This window comes from Necator americanus, chromosome II, assembly GCF_031761385.1.
Source record: "Necator americanus strain Aroian chromosome II, whole genome shotgun sequence".
NCBI lineage: Eukaryota > Metazoa > Nematoda > Chromadorea > Rhabditida > Ancylostomatidae > Necator > Necator americanus.
Genome location: NC_087372.1, coordinates 3,596,312 through 3,613,909, shown reverse-complemented (window position 1 = coordinate 3,613,909; position 17,598 = coordinate 3,596,312). Strand labels below are relative to the sequence as shown.

At 40.9% G+C, this 17,598-nt stretch overlaps 2 protein-coding genes across 3 annotated transcripts; one reads left to right on the top strand and one right to left on the bottom strand.

Moving 5' to 3' along the window:
• On the top strand, positions 1-6,096 carry RB195_016774 (uncharacterized protein; the record flags this gene model as incomplete). Of its 2 annotated transcripts, none has more annotated exons than XM_064183471.1 (12): positions 1-12; positions 2,296-2,385; positions 2,685-2,735; positions 2,798-2,909; positions 2,973-3,076; positions 3,127-3,222; positions 3,297-3,371; positions 3,483-3,611; positions 5,488-5,658; positions 5,713-5,817; positions 5,871-5,972; positions 6,031-6,096. In XM_064183471.1, the coding sequence occupies 12 exons, from the start codon at positions 1-3 to the stop codon at positions 6,094-6,096; spliced, it is 1,113 nt and encodes a 370-aa protein (XP_064039351.1). The 2 variants fall into 2 exon arrangements, with proteins under 2 accessions (XP_064039351.1, XP_064039352.1); XM_064183470.1 differs by lacking the exon at positions 1-12 and adding an exon at positions 1,951-2,001.
• Positions 6,097-6,330: 234 nt separating this feature from the next.
• Positions 6,331-17,301, bottom strand: RB195_016773 (uncharacterized protein; the record flags this gene model as incomplete). Its single annotated transcript, XM_013445065.2, has 14 exons — positions 6,331-6,405; positions 7,068-7,223; positions 7,297-7,393; positions 7,486-7,598; positions 9,221-9,312; positions 10,036-10,122; positions 14,022-14,119; positions 14,179-14,255; positions 14,321-14,403; positions 14,525-14,652; positions 16,682-16,769; positions 16,838-16,956; positions 17,015-17,118; positions 17,176-17,301. The coding sequence occupies 14 exons, from the start codon at positions 17,299-17,301 to the stop codon at positions 6,331-6,333; spliced, it is 1,443 nt and encodes a 480-aa protein (XP_013300519.2).
• Between the last annotated feature and the right edge of the window lie 297 nt (positions 17,302-17,598).

Below are 17,598 nucleotides of genomic sequence, written 5' to 3'. Positions count from 1 at the left end.
ATGTCTGGCTTCGTGAGTATTTACATGTTTTCAGGAACATCATACAAAGAAAAGTCAGCAGCGATTGACGTTTATAAATGATGTACGAAGGTGAACGTAGAGCACCTGTCAGCAGTCGAGTTTCCGGACAAGGCCAGTCAATCGATTCGGCTTTCGAGGACAGCAAAGCGCCTTTGTTTTACACCGCTCGTTCTTGATCAATGACCAGTAGGTAGGCAGGATCCGCCGGGGAATTTCATTTCCAGACTACATCATGAAAACTGCAATACCTTCCATTCAATTTTTTCTTTTAAATATTCACACTACTGCCGTCGATTTGAAGACAGTGGATTGATGTAAGTTCGGCGGAAAAATATTTATGTTTTAAAGATCCGGAAATTCTTTCTGAATTTGGACAGGTACACGCAGAAGTTGGGGTAGTAAGGAAAAGATAGTGACTAAAAAGATCTCGTGAAGATATAAAAGTTGGTCTCTTTTAAATTACTTGTAAACAATACCTCTAAGCAAACTTCGCACTATAGTTGCGGGTATCTCCGCATCTGCTATGAAACCTAGAGCAAGTTTAACCATACCGAGACCACCAACGACAAGGACACCCTTCCATCCGTTATTGGTTCCTGCATCCTACTCCACGATAGCAGACAACAGCGCTAATCTCATCTTAGTGAATGCGATTACAGTAGTATCAAAACGACATGAAGCACGGTGCAGCTGCGCAGGCGTTTGCGCAGGAAGCGGCGCGGCGAAGCGAAGAGGTTACAATCTAGGGGGACCCTTGCTAACACCACTCCTCGTCAGCTCGATTTCAACCGCTGTCTCTATCGCGCCGCTTAGAACGCAGCCGCTAACTAAACCCCTTTATGTTATTTTGACATTACTATATTCTCTGTATACAGTCGCTAAAATGCTTAGCACTGAATGACTGGGAGAAGATAGTACATCCGTCAACGTAATAAATTCTTTAAGAGTTCATAAAAAGTCCGATAAGATGGTGATGGTAAAGGGAAATGACCTAAGGCAAAGCTCCACCAAACTCCTTTCCGTGTCAAATGAACTTGGAGACCATAGACCGTGCTCATCCGCAGTAAATTGAGGTGAGAAGTGTTGTCGAAAGGCAGTCTTATATTGTGGGATAAGTGTTATCAGAGAACCATCGCTCTTATCACTCTGCTAAATGGAAATCGCATTGGTACATAGTCACACACATTGCGGGCAACTGGTTACTAGAAACCTCGCGAAATTTTATGTGATCAGGTACTATTGCAGATTGTCCGGGGCAAATTACGATGCCACACGCTATAATCGAGTGAAATATTATCGGAGACCGGTGCAATTGCGGTTGCGATCGATGTGGGACCTTACCCGTCTCCACACCCCGTTTGCTGGCAAGTTAGGGTCCCGCCTCAATCACAAGAAATCGCTCCACCGCACCACTTCGAGCGCAGCCACTTTCGTAGTTGCATCAAGCTCCACGTTGTTTTGACATGTATCAGTGTTTACAGAGCTCTCTCAGGATTTCCGACTTTACAAACTAAGAGGAAGAGAGGAGAGTTCCACGACAATGTTATTCGCTCGCCTCTCCACGCTTTGAGTAACAATTCGGCCACTTTTCGAAGAAATAATTCTTTCGAATGCGGCATGAATAACGGGTTTAAACTGTCCGACACGCAAAGCCTCCGTAGATAAACATCTGAGTACACCAATCACCTCTCTCCCTCGTTATCATATTGAACTTCTTTCCAGCCGTAACTGATTCAATAATTGAAATTATTGAATCAGTTCAGTTACGGCTGGAATGTAAGCCTGACACATACGAAATATTGATAGATTTAAATTCCCTGTTTGAACGCATCAGTGGGCGTTTCACATAACACAACATAACCATGCGGATTTTCCTAAAGAAAAAAGAAAAAGGAAATTAAATATCGTTCTCTAAGAGTGCAATCCGCGATGTACGATGTCCTGCGTAGTACGTGGTCAGCAAACTATCGATCAGTATCGGTATGGTATAGATTCCAGTAGATGTGATTCGTCGCACTCCCACAATGAGTCGTCACTCGGTCGGAAATACCTGTAAAGAGAACTCAGATGGATTTCGACGTACACCTTGCACTCCGGCAGAGTTACGTGCAGCTATATCGACAGCAATTGATTCGTAAGGTACCATTGAAGCAATGGGGGCTGCTATTCGGATGGTATTACATTTTCAAAGTTTAATTTTTTTTTTCTTTAGCTCTCGAACAGCGCAGTTTTGCGTCTAGAAGTCTATTAAAGGCACATACTTGGTTTTTTTAGGGGAAAAAGACTAGGCGTTTGCGTAAGAAGGATACCAACAAAGACACACCAATACCAGAAGATTCGACACAAAATCCGAAGCAGTCTAAGGTAAATAACTGAAATCGAGTTCTACACTACTCTACCTTCTCGATCATTGTTATAAATCAAAAGACCTTTTCACTAGAATCCCTCCTTTGATGGATTTTAGTTGTAGTGCTGATCTGTCTTTCACTTTAACATCGATTGCTACCACTTCTAGTGCTCGTTTTCCGGGGTACACATTTGAATACTGCTCTTTTACCCAAATCTCCTATGATTGTTAATAGTTTCCCACGGGCAGAATATTATAAAACTTTCTCTTCACCACATTCTTCCCATAGATCGTCTTTCATATGATGCAAATTTAGCCAGCACAAGAGAATAAAGAGGACATTACTCAAACAGAAAGAAAGAAAAAAGTGCGTGAGGACCAGTAACATCGTCTTCTCTTTTGTACGTGAAAATGATCATCAAGATTTAGAGTAGTGCCAAACAAGGGCAAGGGAGTGCTGGAAAGGGTGCTAAGCCACCCGCTTTAAATCCTGAAGTAGAGAAAGCTGTCGATAAGTTTGTAAAACATGCTACCGAGTCTGGTTTGTTTTTCACAACGTCTTTTCAAATCAGCTGCTTTTATAGTCACTCTTACTCCTTCTAAGGCATTGATGCTCTTCGTGAGGAGAGCCGCTCTGTATTGGAATATCTACCAGCTCCTGGAACGTGCAAAGAATTCTCGTCAACGCCGGATCGTAATCGTTTTCCTGTAGGTCGTTGTATTAGATTGAATTCCACGTTTCACCTCCAAACTTTCAGGAAATTCAATGTCTCGATGAATCTCGTGTGATACTTGAACAGAGCGAATCCACAGCGAATACTTATATTCATGCAAACCGAGTGAAACTGGAAAAGGTAGAGCATCTCTTGGCTGTGTTCCAATTCACATCTTCGATTTGGCGAAGACTAAACAAACTGCGATGTCATAGGCGGATCGTCCGTACATCTTAACCCAAGGTCCGAAAGAGAACACTATAGAGGATTTTTGGCGTATGATTTTCCAGGTTTTTTTTTCACTTACATTTTGCTCAATTATGAAATTAGTGGTTTTCCACAGATGGTTTCATTTATTCATTTTTGCCACTTCTTTGTATTCAAGCAGAATATCTTTGCAGGAGCAGTGTGCTGGGGTTGTAATGTTGTGTAACTACTACGAGGATGGAATGCAAAAGTGCGACGAGTTTTTTCCAACGGAAAATGGTGGCTACAAATACTATGGGAAGATGTTTGTCAACAACAAAAAGGTGATCATTGTTAGATCATTGCATTTCGTTTTTTGTTCGAATGAAGGCGACTAATCACTTAAACGCATGGACACCTCTAACGACTTCATCCAGTGAATCTGAAATATCAAAATATGTTACACCTCTTCAATCTTTTCAGCTTAAAAGTGGTTATGTGTGGTCATTGCATTTATCTTCTTAAATTTTACGGCGGTCATTGGAGAATCAGTAACTGACCATTTGCGTAAGACGTAGTGAAGCTATGGGGTGAAGCTATATCCTGATTGGTTCCTGAGATTACGCTTGTGAATTCTTATGCTTCTTATTCTTCTTATTCTTCTTATTCTTATTGCTTATGTTTGCTTTTGCGTGTTCAGTAGAGTCAAAACGACATGAACAGCGGCGCAGTTGCAGAAGCGGTTACGTTCGAGGCGGTGCTTTGGAGCGTAGCGGTTGAAAAGGAGGTGGAACCATAGCGAACTGCAGCAATGAACGATAGTAACAGGAGTTCTCAGTCGATCCTTACCGCAACGCTCCACCGCAGCGCTTTGAGCTCAATCGCTTGCGCAACTGCATTGCGCTTCATGCCGTTTTGACTTGAGTATACTACTATGATCGTTCGACATGAACATCGTCGAAGGCAGAGAGTAGGTGTATGCCTTAAGCAAAAAAGTACGTGATTATGCGTAATAGTTGGTGCAAACACAAGTGCAGCATCCACACTTCTCATTTTCTCTCATCGAGTCCTTATCATATTTTGTAAAGGTTAGAGTGTCTGGCACCAACCATTCCTTTAACCCTTCCGTTAACCGCTTGGGATGCGCCACCGTGGGTGGTAAGGTAGTTGGGCGGGGCCACTCTGTCGCGCTAGAATCGAACTGTGCAAGAACGTCTGTAGAGCACAGAAAGCGTTCTCGTTGTCCAACTATGTCATTCGCATAGTGGCTGCTACCGCTAATTTGCTGACTCTTCGCGACTTCACTGTGGTTACTATGTGGCTAGAGCTTGCATCGAAGTGCAAGGAAAAATTTTATGAATAGCTCGCTGATCGAGGATTGTTGTGGAGGGAGCGACCTTTCTCTTAACTATGGAAATCGCTTCGAACTCGCGAATTAGGCGAATGAGAACAACCTTCATAAAGGCTAACCCAATATTCCTCTTTAGTGCCATCAAATTGTGAATATAAATCGAAAATGAGCGAATAAAAGTTGTGACATGCATGCTTGGTGATCGTGGATTAGTATAGAAACATTTTCGGTTCTTTTTCTTATGACCTATTCATGTCTGGGGAGCTTGTTTGGAAGGTTTGGTGTACTCAAAACAGTTGTAGTTCCAGCTCTGTCTTACTTTCTTCTTGCTAGCTTCAGCGAACATGTCACGGGTCATCTAAGACTAGCGATAGGGGTTTTAGGACCACGACCGACTTGCAGTGACTTGAAGAGAATAGCCGATTCATCGAATCAGTGTCTTTTTTTGTTCCCAAACAAGAACTGGTACCAATTTATCGACCCCGAGGAACGTAAGGCTTGGTTGGCTTTCGCTAGGACAGTTTCGAACCATCAATTGATCGTGCAGATATAGCGGAACCTCGTGAGGACTGCATAATACCCTCCATAAAAGCGTTCGTAAACATCAAACCATTCTGAACTGAAGTGAACGGGCAGGTGCATCCCAAGCAGATTGATTGACGTCGGACACTATCCTAACCTATCCTTATATAGTAGTATGTAGTAGTTATTGTTATATAGTATAGTCGAAGTCAGCAAAACCTTAACTGCATGCAGATGAATGTTAAAAATCGGATGCAAATCTTATCTTCGAAGTTTGTTGTTTTTGATTTTTGTCGTTTTTAAGAAATTTTCCTGGAAGGTAACACTCTGTAGTTAAATGAATTTAGGTAGATCACCTTGATCAGCATGACATATACACGCTAGAAATTTTGCCGGATGGTTGCTCGAACTCCATCCTAACTCGTCTTGCACACTGCACAACATGGCCCGATAAGGCGGTCCCAAGCAGTGGTCGCATGGTGCTTCGATTGTTGAAGTGGATGCAGTCACTAGATGCGGTAACATCTATGATAATGACAATCCTGAGAACTATTTTTGTCGCCTACTTCCAGCCGGCTCCCGTTGCTGTGATAAGTGGTGCTGGTGTTGGTCGGGCAGGTACTTACATAGCAATAGATCAAGTTTGTACTCGGCTGTTCAAAGGATTTGACGTATCGGTGAGGTTTTAGTGTACCACATTATGGCGTTCTTGAATCCACTAATGTTTAAGGTAAAAGAAATGGCAATTGAAATCCGTAAACAACGTGCGCATGCTATTTCGAATGAATTGCAGTACTTTTTCGTCTACTCAACAGTACTCGACTATATTAGGGTAAAGCCTTTATCATCAAGATTTTGTAGACTTTATTTTAATTATCTCTTACATCTAGGCAAAAATTCCAAAATACCACAGTGTAGTGGCGAAATTCTATAACGAGCTGAGTCAGGCAATATAACACGTTTTAGATACATACATTTAATTGAATAAAGATTGACAATTGTATGAATTCTTGTTGTTTCCATGGCTGTGACAAGACTCATTTCGTACTAGTCCCACTCAAATACACTGAGTAACATGCATCTTCATTCGTACCCATTTTATTGGCTACATTATCACATTAAAATATCGGAATATTTATACAGTTAAGCTAACTACACATAGAATTATAATTGCAAACTTATTCTGCACCTCAGACGCATTTAAAGAAATCGGCAATAGATTCGAGTTGTAGCACTTGTTTCGTGGGCATGTCGTAGTCGGATACCTGAAGCGTTGAAATTAATAAGCACTTCTGCTTAATGACGAAGATTAGGAATGTCCAGAATTCAAGATTTTCGTTACTTTTTTGAATTTCGAGTGAGAACTTCCATTCTATCACCCTTCGAAGTCGCTACCGAAGTTTCTTGGTCAGAAATGTAAATGCTACCGAGACAGAGTTTTTCCCAACCTTAACCCTAACGCAAAAATGATGTGGGCCCGATGTCGATCAACCCGTAGGTGAAAGATGGCTTTTCTTAGCTGTAGCTGTAGCTTTTTGTGACTTTGGTGTTGCTTGCGGTTTTTTGTTTACAATCCATTTTTTTCTTTTTTTTTTGCGTTTCTCTACAATAAGCCTTGTTATCGCCGAACAACTTTGTGGAATTTGGCCCCGAAGAAACACGTCCCTTAAGCTGACAGCTAGAATTCTTTAAACGGGTGCGGTGGTAGAGAGAATGTCCACCAGTTATGATTTTCTAACCTACGAAAAAAATTGCTAGACTTTTGTCAGGCAGACTCTTGGTTACCGTAAAAGCATTGCGGATTTTTAGCATTTGAGTCTTTGAGATTAGGGGGTCAAAACAAGTGATTATATTCTAGCACATAAGAAAAAACCAACTTTCTTCATGTGATGTCATTACTGGGGTTACAGCTAGACAGGTTACTTACCGTAGTTTCATCAAACATCCAGTAGGAATCACTGCTTCGAACATCCTTAGGAACTCCTGAGCGCAAATCATCAGGCAAGTTCGGGAAATATCTGGTCTTATCATTCAGGAATGATGGCGCGTTTTCAAGCACATTGTAAGTGGCGAAGACGTTCCCCTGTAAAATTCCGAGTGTACGGTGAACAGTACATGATTGCTCTATATACTATGAAGATAAAAGTTTATCTTACCGAAAGTAGAATCACGCTTCCATTTGTCAATGGGAACGCTGCCTGAGGATAGAAAAGCACACGTTCATGCACTTCCCTTGGGAAATCCGGCGCTTCGCTTCAATAAAAGACTTTATAGTTAGTCATAGTGATTATTGATTGCTTCAAATTTATTCTTCTTCCGACTAAAAGAAGAAAAGAAAAACGTACGAGAAGCTAACTCCATCGTATTCATATCCATAAATAGTTCGTTCTGCGATAAGCAGGATTAAGTTACCGGAGGTCACTGTTGCGTTCACGAACTGCGGTCCTTTTGGAAAGACCTAAAGATATATGAGGGTATAGATGGCTTTATTTTGTTGATTATTTTCAATAGATTTGTGAGCAGCTATATGATCTCTTTAATTGGCATTTGGGTTAATCATAATGTTCTCTAGAAGTTCCTTAAATTAATAATAAGCTAAAGATAATCACCAAAGAGCAAAGCTGCTTTTTATTCCAACTCTATTGCAAAGATCTCTTTATTTGGTTCTCCTTAACCTTGTAACTGGTATCCTTCATTTTGTAAAGGTACTAGTTAGTTTAAGAAGGGCGATATGATGTTTTGTTCTTGTTTCTGGACCAAAAATAGGGACAAAATAATGTAAAATGTAGAAGAGATAAAGAATAGTGTAGAATAGAAAGGGTCAGAAAAGAAAGTTGGGCAAAAAGACAGTTAACAGTTCTAAGAAATGTAGAAAAGGCTAAACTGAGTGAAAAAAAAGAAATCTAAGTCCAATGTACTTTTGAAACGCAATTCTAAAACATATACTGTGGATTACGTTAGAACCTAATACAAGAGAATAAACATGACTGAAAAGACCATAGGGAAATTTCTCTACACTTTACGGCGGATCACTAATCATCAGTTTCTTTTCGAAGGATATATTACAGTTTTCGTAGTGGAGGCCAGTTTTCTGCACATTTGACGCACGACCGAATAAACGAAGAAAAACGATAAAAGCCATGGAAAATTATAGTTGGGTCAAAACGACATGAACTGTGGACGGTTGCGTAAGTGGTCACGCTCGAAGCGTCGCGGTTGGGATCGTCTCAGGATCCTTGCTACCGGCACCTGCGTTTCCAGTTCGCCATGATCCCACCTCGACTCCAACCGCCGTCTCAACCGCACCGCTTCGAGCGCAGCTGCTTACGAAGCTGTCCGTGCTTCATGTTGTTTTGACTCGATGTTATACTGGTTGGTTGGGCATATTCCTTAATGGAAACATCATCAGCGTACAGTGGCGTCCCGCACAGAATACGGACATTCGTTGCAAAATAAGAGGGAGTCGTGTAGAACGACTGTTGCTGACAGACTACTCCAGTTCGCTAGGACTAACGACTACAAAAGTTCCCCCTGAACTAATATTTGTGTTTTCTGGGGTTGAGTAAATTAATAGGTCTAGCTTAAGGTGGGTCCCACTATATCCTACTGCCATTGTACTCACAAATGTTCCCGCGTGAACGTGAATTTCCTGTGCTACAAAGACAGTCTTGGCTCCCGCGCGAATTTCAAAACATTACAATATTGACAGCGATCGTCCACCAAATGATTTATGTTCTGAGGGTTTGATTATTTTCTTTTTTTTTCGCTTTGTTGTTGTATTGTTTTGATTATTAGTGTGCGTTTTTTCCTAACAGAATAACTTTTTTCGTTTAGATGCGTCATTCACTTCACTTAGGTGCTGTTTCTTTTTAATTTCCTTCAGATTATAGATTGTAACGTTGGGATTGTTCTCGAATATTCCCTAACTAATTGTTCTTTCAAATCTAATAACAGTCATTAAGTGAGAGTAGTGAGCAGCAGTTAACTTCCTGATCCCTTAGAATTACTTTTGCAAGTAATTGTAGTTTTCCTGTTCTTAGCAGAGAAGGCATGTTTTACATCATTTGTAAGAAAACTTACGTCTTGGATCTTTCTTCCGTTATCGATGAATTTTCTGTTGCTGACTCGATAGACCTTATTCTGGACGAATACCACCCATTCCTTCGTATTTACTTAAAGTAAGAGAAATGAGGAAAAAAAGGGAAAGTCATTATGTTTTGACCGACAATTTAAAGGCATCTCCTCACGAATCTGAGGTGGTGCAGATTTCAGGTGGGTTATGCCTATACGGGGTCGTAGATTATGGGAGGTGATTCCGTCCAATTCTTCCTAATCGTTGTAAAATTGGCCAGAAAGATGCGGCGGGTGCGCAAGGCTGGCGTGCTCGAATACAACTCTTCGTAGACAACAGCGCCCCGGAACGCTCGAAGCCTCATCTTCCGGGCCGTTTTTTGCGGCGATTAGGAAGAGATGAACGGATTCGCCCTCTTCCCCACAATTACGACAATTAGAGTTCGCTCGCTCAGTGGAATACTTATTAGTTAAAATATAAGAATTGTACTGGTGAGGAACTGAGTTGTGCGGACAGACCGTTCTTTGCTGCGCTACTGGCCGATCCTCTCAGGATATTGTAGGGTGAATAACCACAACAGCAAGAACTATTTAAGGTCATTTAGCCTTTACTATCATCGAGAGAAAAAAATTTGGTCCAATAAATTGGCCGATTAAATGTTGAAACACTGTTTCCGCCATGAAGTACAAAAATTTGTGACCGCGCCTGAACATTTATTTGAGGACTGAGCTGATTTCATTTGCAGCAGATACTAGGACCTCCAGCCGCAAACTTTCTATACTTCCACATTTTTGATACCATCCAGAAGATCTTAGGAACTCACCATGAGTGACTGAATCGATTTGCTTTGGACATCTACTTGTAGCAGCCAGATCAGCAGCTAACTTCTTCTCGCTTACTTGTCCAAGTCCTGCAATGAAACTGTATGATCACAAATACGCCATGAATATCTTACTAACTTTTCCATTTATGTTGAAGTATTATTTGGAGGACTTCGAGGAATGAGTTGGCTGCACTTCGACGAAACTGAGTTGATTACACTTTCGAACCATGTTTTGGCTACCTTCATGAATTTGCCTATACAGAATTACCCGAATTGGAGTCCTATCGGATAAAATGTGGTTGGAGGACACAACACTGCTCCAGTCGAACTATACTTTAGAGCGCAAAAAACGTTCCTAGAGCAAAAAGACTGTTCTCGTACTGCATGATATGACGTAGCTATTCACTTAAAGTAATCCTTTCTGAGAAGTTTGGTGAAGTTAAAGCATAAGCAGTTCCGGCTCTGGATTTTATTCGGTCCTATCAACAGTTTGTGACAAATTTAATCAATAGCAATAAGAATGTAGGGATTTATGCTTTCACGGATGACCGCGTCGCACCCGCCGTAACTCACGCCCCATCCTCTTCTTGGTGCACACTCTTTTTTATTGGCTGTTTTGTTCCCTTTGAAGAGAATCAAAGTTTAGGAACAGTTTCTTAATTTCCCAGTCATATACTTCTTGAGTTTAGCGTACGTTATTCTTGATTGATACCTACGTGTCATTTCTGTAGTGCAGGAAACGAATGGAATAAAAACACGAGAACTGCTCCTTGCTCAGAATTTCCCACTTTTTTTTTCTTAAACGGAACATTTCTTTCCATAATTGAGACGATTTTTACTAATTATTGCTGGAAATAACCTATTATTATTTGCTTTGTTAATCTTATTTTAGTGGAGGATCCGATAAATTTCTTTCAACTTTTCCAGGAATGTGATATTTCTCTTTGTGGTTGATTTACCAGCTCTAGGAACAAATGAAATATCCATTTATTTATATTTATTATTATTTATTTATAAATATAAGCACGAGAACTGCTCCTTTCTCAGAATTTCCCACTTTTTTTCTTAAACGGAGCATTTCTTTCCGTAACTGAGAACTGATTTTTACTAATTATTGCTGGAAATAACCTATTATAATTTGAAATTATAACCTATTTGTTAATCTTATTTTAGTGGAGCGTCCGATACATTTCTCTCAACTTTTCAAAGAATGTAATATTTCTCTTTGTGGTTGATTTACCAGCTCTAGGAACAAATGAAATATCTACTTATTTGTATTTATTATTATTTATTTATAAATATAAGCACGAGAACTGCTCTTTTTTTAGAGTTTGCCACTTTTTTCTCAAGCGGAACATCTCTTCTCATAACTGAAATGGTTTTTACTAATGACTACAATTATTATTGCTCTACTCATCTTATTTTAGTGAGATGTCCCATAAACTGCCCCAATTTTTCAAAAAAAGTGATTCTGTTTATAAATGGTTTTGCAACTCTATTCTACACCTAAGTATGTGCTAGAAGATTCTAGAACCTCATATGTTATGGATATCATAATCTTTCTGAGTATATGATGAAAAATCGAGCCGAATGTTACGTAGTTCCCCATGTGACAATACTCCTCTACTCGTGTCCTTAATCGCCGTGCAAAAGTAAGGAGGATTTTGCTAGCAGGTTTGACTCCACTAAACCTATATATAGTCCTGACATTGCCCTTTACCACCATTCTTTATTCTGCTCTTTTAAGTTCTTCTTAGGAAATCTTTTAATGATCTAAGGAACCTCACGATAAGGTCGTTGAATTTTTCTGAACTCACAGTTGTCTGAGTTACTGGCTAAAGAACTCAGCCGGCTAATCGATCGGTCTAGGAAGATCATTGTCTGATTTGATGACTACACGTAACTTAATTTTGCATCATACCCACCTATAAATTTCATGATTTTCTCTCTTTTATCCACAAACATAGGTCCGATAGGGAGAAGCTGGACCCGCCTCAGGTGAAGCGGGATTAGTTCATGGGGTGCAGCTCAAGTGAGGGGGGTCCTTTCCCGAACCGTTCAAAAGTGAACGGGGTCAGAGCACCGACTCCGACTATCGCATCTATGTCCACAAAATATTTCAATGGCAACGAAATAAATATAGGAAAATATAAATATTGAACAAAAAATAGGAAGAAAATCGAAATGGTGTGCTGATAAGCGAGCATGAAACTAATTCTCCTTGAGGACACTACATATCCTCAGATGTATTCATATTCTGACTGCATACAGAAAGCGATGATGTCTGCATAGCTTGGTAAACTCCACCTCCGCTTTCTAATCGAGGATATGTTTTTCTTATGAAAAAAGGTGTTTTTTTTTTAAAGATGTGGGAAAAAGAAGAATTTGATTCTTACCATAAACCGTGGTCAGAGCTAGGAATAGAATACACATACGCATGTCGGCTACCAAATATGCAAGAAAATGAATTGACTGCGCGCCGTGCACATTCTAAACGAACCCTGGGGAATATAATCTGCGTGGGCGCTTGGTTCGGCGTTTACATACGATAAGGCCAATTCGAAGGAGTTTTCTTGGTTTTAATGGAGTTAATTTCTCGGCAGTTTCGTTTTTTTCCCCCACGAATATACCTGGCTATGGGTAAATGTTTAAAGGCATCACCCAACGAAGCTGGGTGGTACGCATTTCCGGTGGAGTATTCGTATTTGGGATCGTAGATTATGGAGAGGAGGGTGATTCCGTTCATTTTCTTCCTAATTGCCGTAGAAAACGGCCCAGAAGATACGGCTTCGAGCGTTCCGGCGCGCTATTTTCCACAACGAGTTCGATTGGAGCGCGCCAGCCTTGTGCACGCGCCGCATCTTCCGGACCGTTTTTACGGGAATTAGGAAGAAATAAACGGAATCATCCTCCTCTCCATAATCTACTATCCTGTATACGATACTCCACCTGAAATTCGTACCACCTCAGATTCGTGGGGTGGTGCCTTTAAGGTAGAAATAAGTGGTTTTTGGTTCTCCGTTCATAGATTAGATTTTGTTCGTGTTTTCGTCCCCATATTCTGGTATATTTGTTCATTTGTTTTTTTTTTTCTGTTACATTCTATCTATTTCTGTTTGGTATTCGAATAGCTGAATTTTCACTTTTGTTCAAACTATTCGAATATCCGAATAACCGAACTTTCTATGTTCTAAATTTTTTTGGGAAGTTTGTGTCGTTCGAATGTTCATTCCAATGCGAGCATTAAAATGAATTATACATATGTCATCACCATTTGGGAAAAACTCAAAGCGCTTGTATTTCCCATTAATAAAGCGTCATTATATGATAATAAAGGAAATGTCCAGATTTTTGGTATTTTTTGTGTATGTTCTTTTAATATCATAATTTGAAGGCGGTTTTTTCCCTCAAAATATTGTAGGAGATTCGCCAATTCTTCCTTTTCTGACTTGCTCTCATATTTCTGGAATGTTCTCGCTCGTTAGAGCAATATTCTCTCGTCAACCCCTGCTCTCTCTTCTCACTCTGCTGTCTGCGCTCTCTTATAATCACATGTTATTCTATCTCTGTGCTCCCGACACACAAATTCTATTTTTTGAGCGTTTTGTTAAGAACGTAACAATAAATAGCGTATTAAAATAAACAAATAGTAAGTATAAATAATAAAATTATTAAAGTAATCGCATTAAGTGCACTGCCTCAATCCTACAGTGGTATGGAGTTACTTTTTTGTAAATTTTAAATACCACGCCCCCAAGTTCTTCAAAAATCATTCGTCCCCTAGAACCAAGCGCTGATTTTGTTGTTGTTGCTGTTGTTGTTGCAAATGCCTTGCTTCTCCCGGAACTACAAAATTATCAAAGAAAGCAGTCCTTTTTTAATTTTTCCTCAAATAAATACACGGGAAGAGAAAGCGGATGTGAACGCTTAGGTTATCTAAATCTTTCGAATACACAAGAGAAAAATTTGCAGAAAAAAAAACTGACCGTAAAGTTTTCTTAACGTTAACTTGTCGATATTAGGGATACCGTCTAACGTTCCGTATGGGACCAGTGCAGGTTTCAATATTGGATACATTATTGAGCTGTAATATCCTGTTATATTTGTGTTCCAGCGTACAAATAGCATCGAATTCTTCCCAACCCGCGATAGAAGTTATGATGTAGACCAAGCGAATGGCCAATTTGATGAAGTAAGGTGTGAAATAGGGAAATTCCCCTCTAAATGAAATTTCTTCACAACATTTCTTCTTCAAGTGCTGTTACGTGTTTTGTTTTTAACGTACTGGAATATGGTTACGGTAGCCCCAAATGCGACTTCTATCCATAATAATTCGACTGTTCGGTGGACGAGTGGCGCCGGCTGCCACTGAAATTTTCTAATATTATTCGGTGTATGGAGGTTATAATTAGAGATAGAGTTGGAGTTGAACTTCTTTCCACATAATTCCAACAAGTATCACTTAAACTTAAGAGCCAAAGGTGCTTACCATTCATAAATATTCTTGGGAAATCCTCGAAACTTATAACAATATCCGCCTTCTTAGCGTTTTCGGTTTCTATGAAATCGATTCCAGCAACTTGTCGCCATTTTTCAAACGCCTCATCACATGCCTCCCTGAAAATTGCAAAAACTAAAGGTGATAATTGGTGGGTGTTTCTCAGAAAATGTCCTTCAGCGACGACACCCTTGCACTTGATAGTTGCCGTTTTATAGTGTGGTACGGTATCAGAAGTAATTTCTAGTACAACAAAATTACTTGCACCAATGGAGACAATTTATAGTAAGGTCAAAGCGAGATGAAGCACGGTGCAGTTGCGTAAGTGGCTGCGCTCGAAGCGCTGCGGTGGAGGTTAGGATCATGGTGAACCCTTCGTAGCACCACCCTCCGCTCAAGTTCACGATGGTCCCACCTCGATTTCAACTGCTACGTCCACCGCGCCGCTTCGAGCGCAGCTGTTTACGCAACTGCAGCGTGCTTGATGTCGTTTTGACCCGACTATATATGTCGCTTTATAAGACATCTATCAAGTTCTATATCAGACTAGAACTATTTTACAATTTCACGAGATTGACTGATGATGACTGATTGAGATTGACTGCAGGATTGAAGACACTCCACGAATCTGGTTTGGTACGGATTTCAGGCGGGTAGCGCCCATACAAGGGTCGTAGATTATGAGGAGGAGGGTGATTCGGTTCATCTCTCCCTATATCAGTATAAACGAACGACCTCGTAACGCTATTTCTTACGACGGCTTCTGTTGCAGTGCGCAACCCTTGCGCCTCTCCCCGAATGCTAATGCTAAGGGGTTTTTTTTTGGGTTTCGAGGGTTTTTTTTGAGCAAGGGTTGTGCACTGCAACAGAAGCCGTCGTAAGAAACAGCGTTCTGGGGTCGTCCGTTTACACTGATACAGGGAGAGACGAACGGAACGGAATCACCCTCTTCCCCACAATCTTCTACCCCGGACAGGCATTATCCGCCTGAAAACCCGTACCATCCCAGATCCGTGGGGTGATGCCTTTAAGGACACACTATATGTGTGCGACCTCCTTTGCAGTTTAGATCCCCTTCCTTCCGCAAAATAAAAAGTTGAAAACGGTCCAGTCTTTCAATGACACCATTTCGTTTTTGAAGTGCACATGTCAAACCACTTCAATTTAACAACGTGTGAGTTGTCGAATAGCTGTCCTTGTTCAAGACTCAGAGCAATGAAGTAAAACATCAGACATATCATTGAAATATAAAACGCAGCAAAAAAAAGTCATCGAGACTTTTCTCCTCTAAGCATGAACATAGCGTGCCTTAATTCCTTGTACTGCTTAGAGGCAGCGTATCACGAAATTGACGGAGTATGGAAACCAGATGAAGCACATAAATTTTGGTGCGTAGACTACGAGCATGAGTGTAGCCCCACTCAATTCCTCCTAATCGTCGTGAAAAGCGGCGTGGGAAACAGGGTTTGTTCCTACGCGATGCAAACTCGACTCCTTGCGCATGTGCCCTGTCCATGAGCTTGACGTCGAAGATCAGCTGCTGAGGGGATCGGAGCGTGTGTAGTGGGACGCGTAGGAACCATGGGATCAAACGTTCTTACGCCGTTTTTCAGGATTTTCGATTAAGTGAAAGAGTGTGGAGCGACACTGGTACGCACGATCTACACCCCGAACTTCATGTTTTCCATCTGGTTTCCACACCACGTCAATTTCGTGATACGCTATAGTAGGGTCAAAACCACCTTAAGCACGTACGCAACTGCTTACGCGGCTTCTCTCGAGGCGCTTCTGCGGAGCTTCTGTGTAGCGGCTAGAAGCGCTGTGAAACCCTTGCTGGGACCACCCATCGCTGCAGTTTGCGACGGTCCCACTTCGGTCCCAACTGCTACCTCCGCCGCTCCCTTTTGAGCAGGTACGCAAATGCACCACAACTACACTCGTAATTCATGTCGTTTTGGTCCGACCACACCTTTAACGAAGTAGATTGTAAAGTGGACATATTCGTTATTGACTGATGTCTCGTCTCCTTCTATTCAGGAGCTGAAAAAGATTCTCTCGAGTCAGTAATGAGGTCGCCCTGCTAACAGACTGGTCTCATAAATAATAGAATATATGCAATTGTTTTTTTTCCGGTATACAAACACCTACCGTGTCTGTGCGGGAGTAAGCGATGACGGATATGAGGTGATGTTCCAGAGAAGAACCTTCTTCTGCCAAAGATCTTTTTTTGGAAGATCTAAAGAGGAAAAAAATATGAATGATACGGTCCCACAGCTGTATCTGTCTGGTCTTTCTTTCGCTTACCTTGTAGTTCTTCCCCGTTGTTCAAATCCTTAATACCACATCGATATTCGTTCATTTTTGCATGCGTAGGTACATCCATAACACCAGAATGATATATAAGGAACGCTTTTTGGAATCGTCTAAAATAGGAGAACTTTATTTATTATCAAACTTAAATTGACTAAAGACTGAACTCACAAAAGTGCTGCCTGCAAATCATATTTGCTTGGCTCCGTGGTTTTCCCGTCAGTACTCTTTGATCCTTTCGGTTTGGACATATAACCAAATGCACTTAGATAAATCTAAATTTGAGCATTGATTTGAATAAAAATTACTCTTTAAAGCTTATTTAAAAATACCTTCGCATCATTGTCCACTAATTCCTTAATTTTCGGATTATCCAATTCACCGTTTGTACCCGGTGCTCCTCCTTGCACCAAATGAGCAGCAAGTAATGATAGCGCGAACAATAGGTAGTTCAACATACTGAATTGTGTCTCTCTAATGTCTAATGTGTCTATATATGCTTTGTTCACTTCGCTAAGGAGCGAGAACTGGTCTTCTTTCACGAACGGTGCAGGACAACACATGAATTCTAGATGTTTAGTTAAATCATAATTATTGCGTAGATCAATTTGAACAATAGAGTAGCTTAAAGGCAGCACCCCACAAATCTGGAGTGGTGCGGGTTTCAGACGGTCCGGAAGGTGAAAGGCGTCGAGCGTTCCGGGGCGCTGTCGTCCACGAAGAGTTGTGTTGGAGCGCGCCAGCCTTGTGCACGC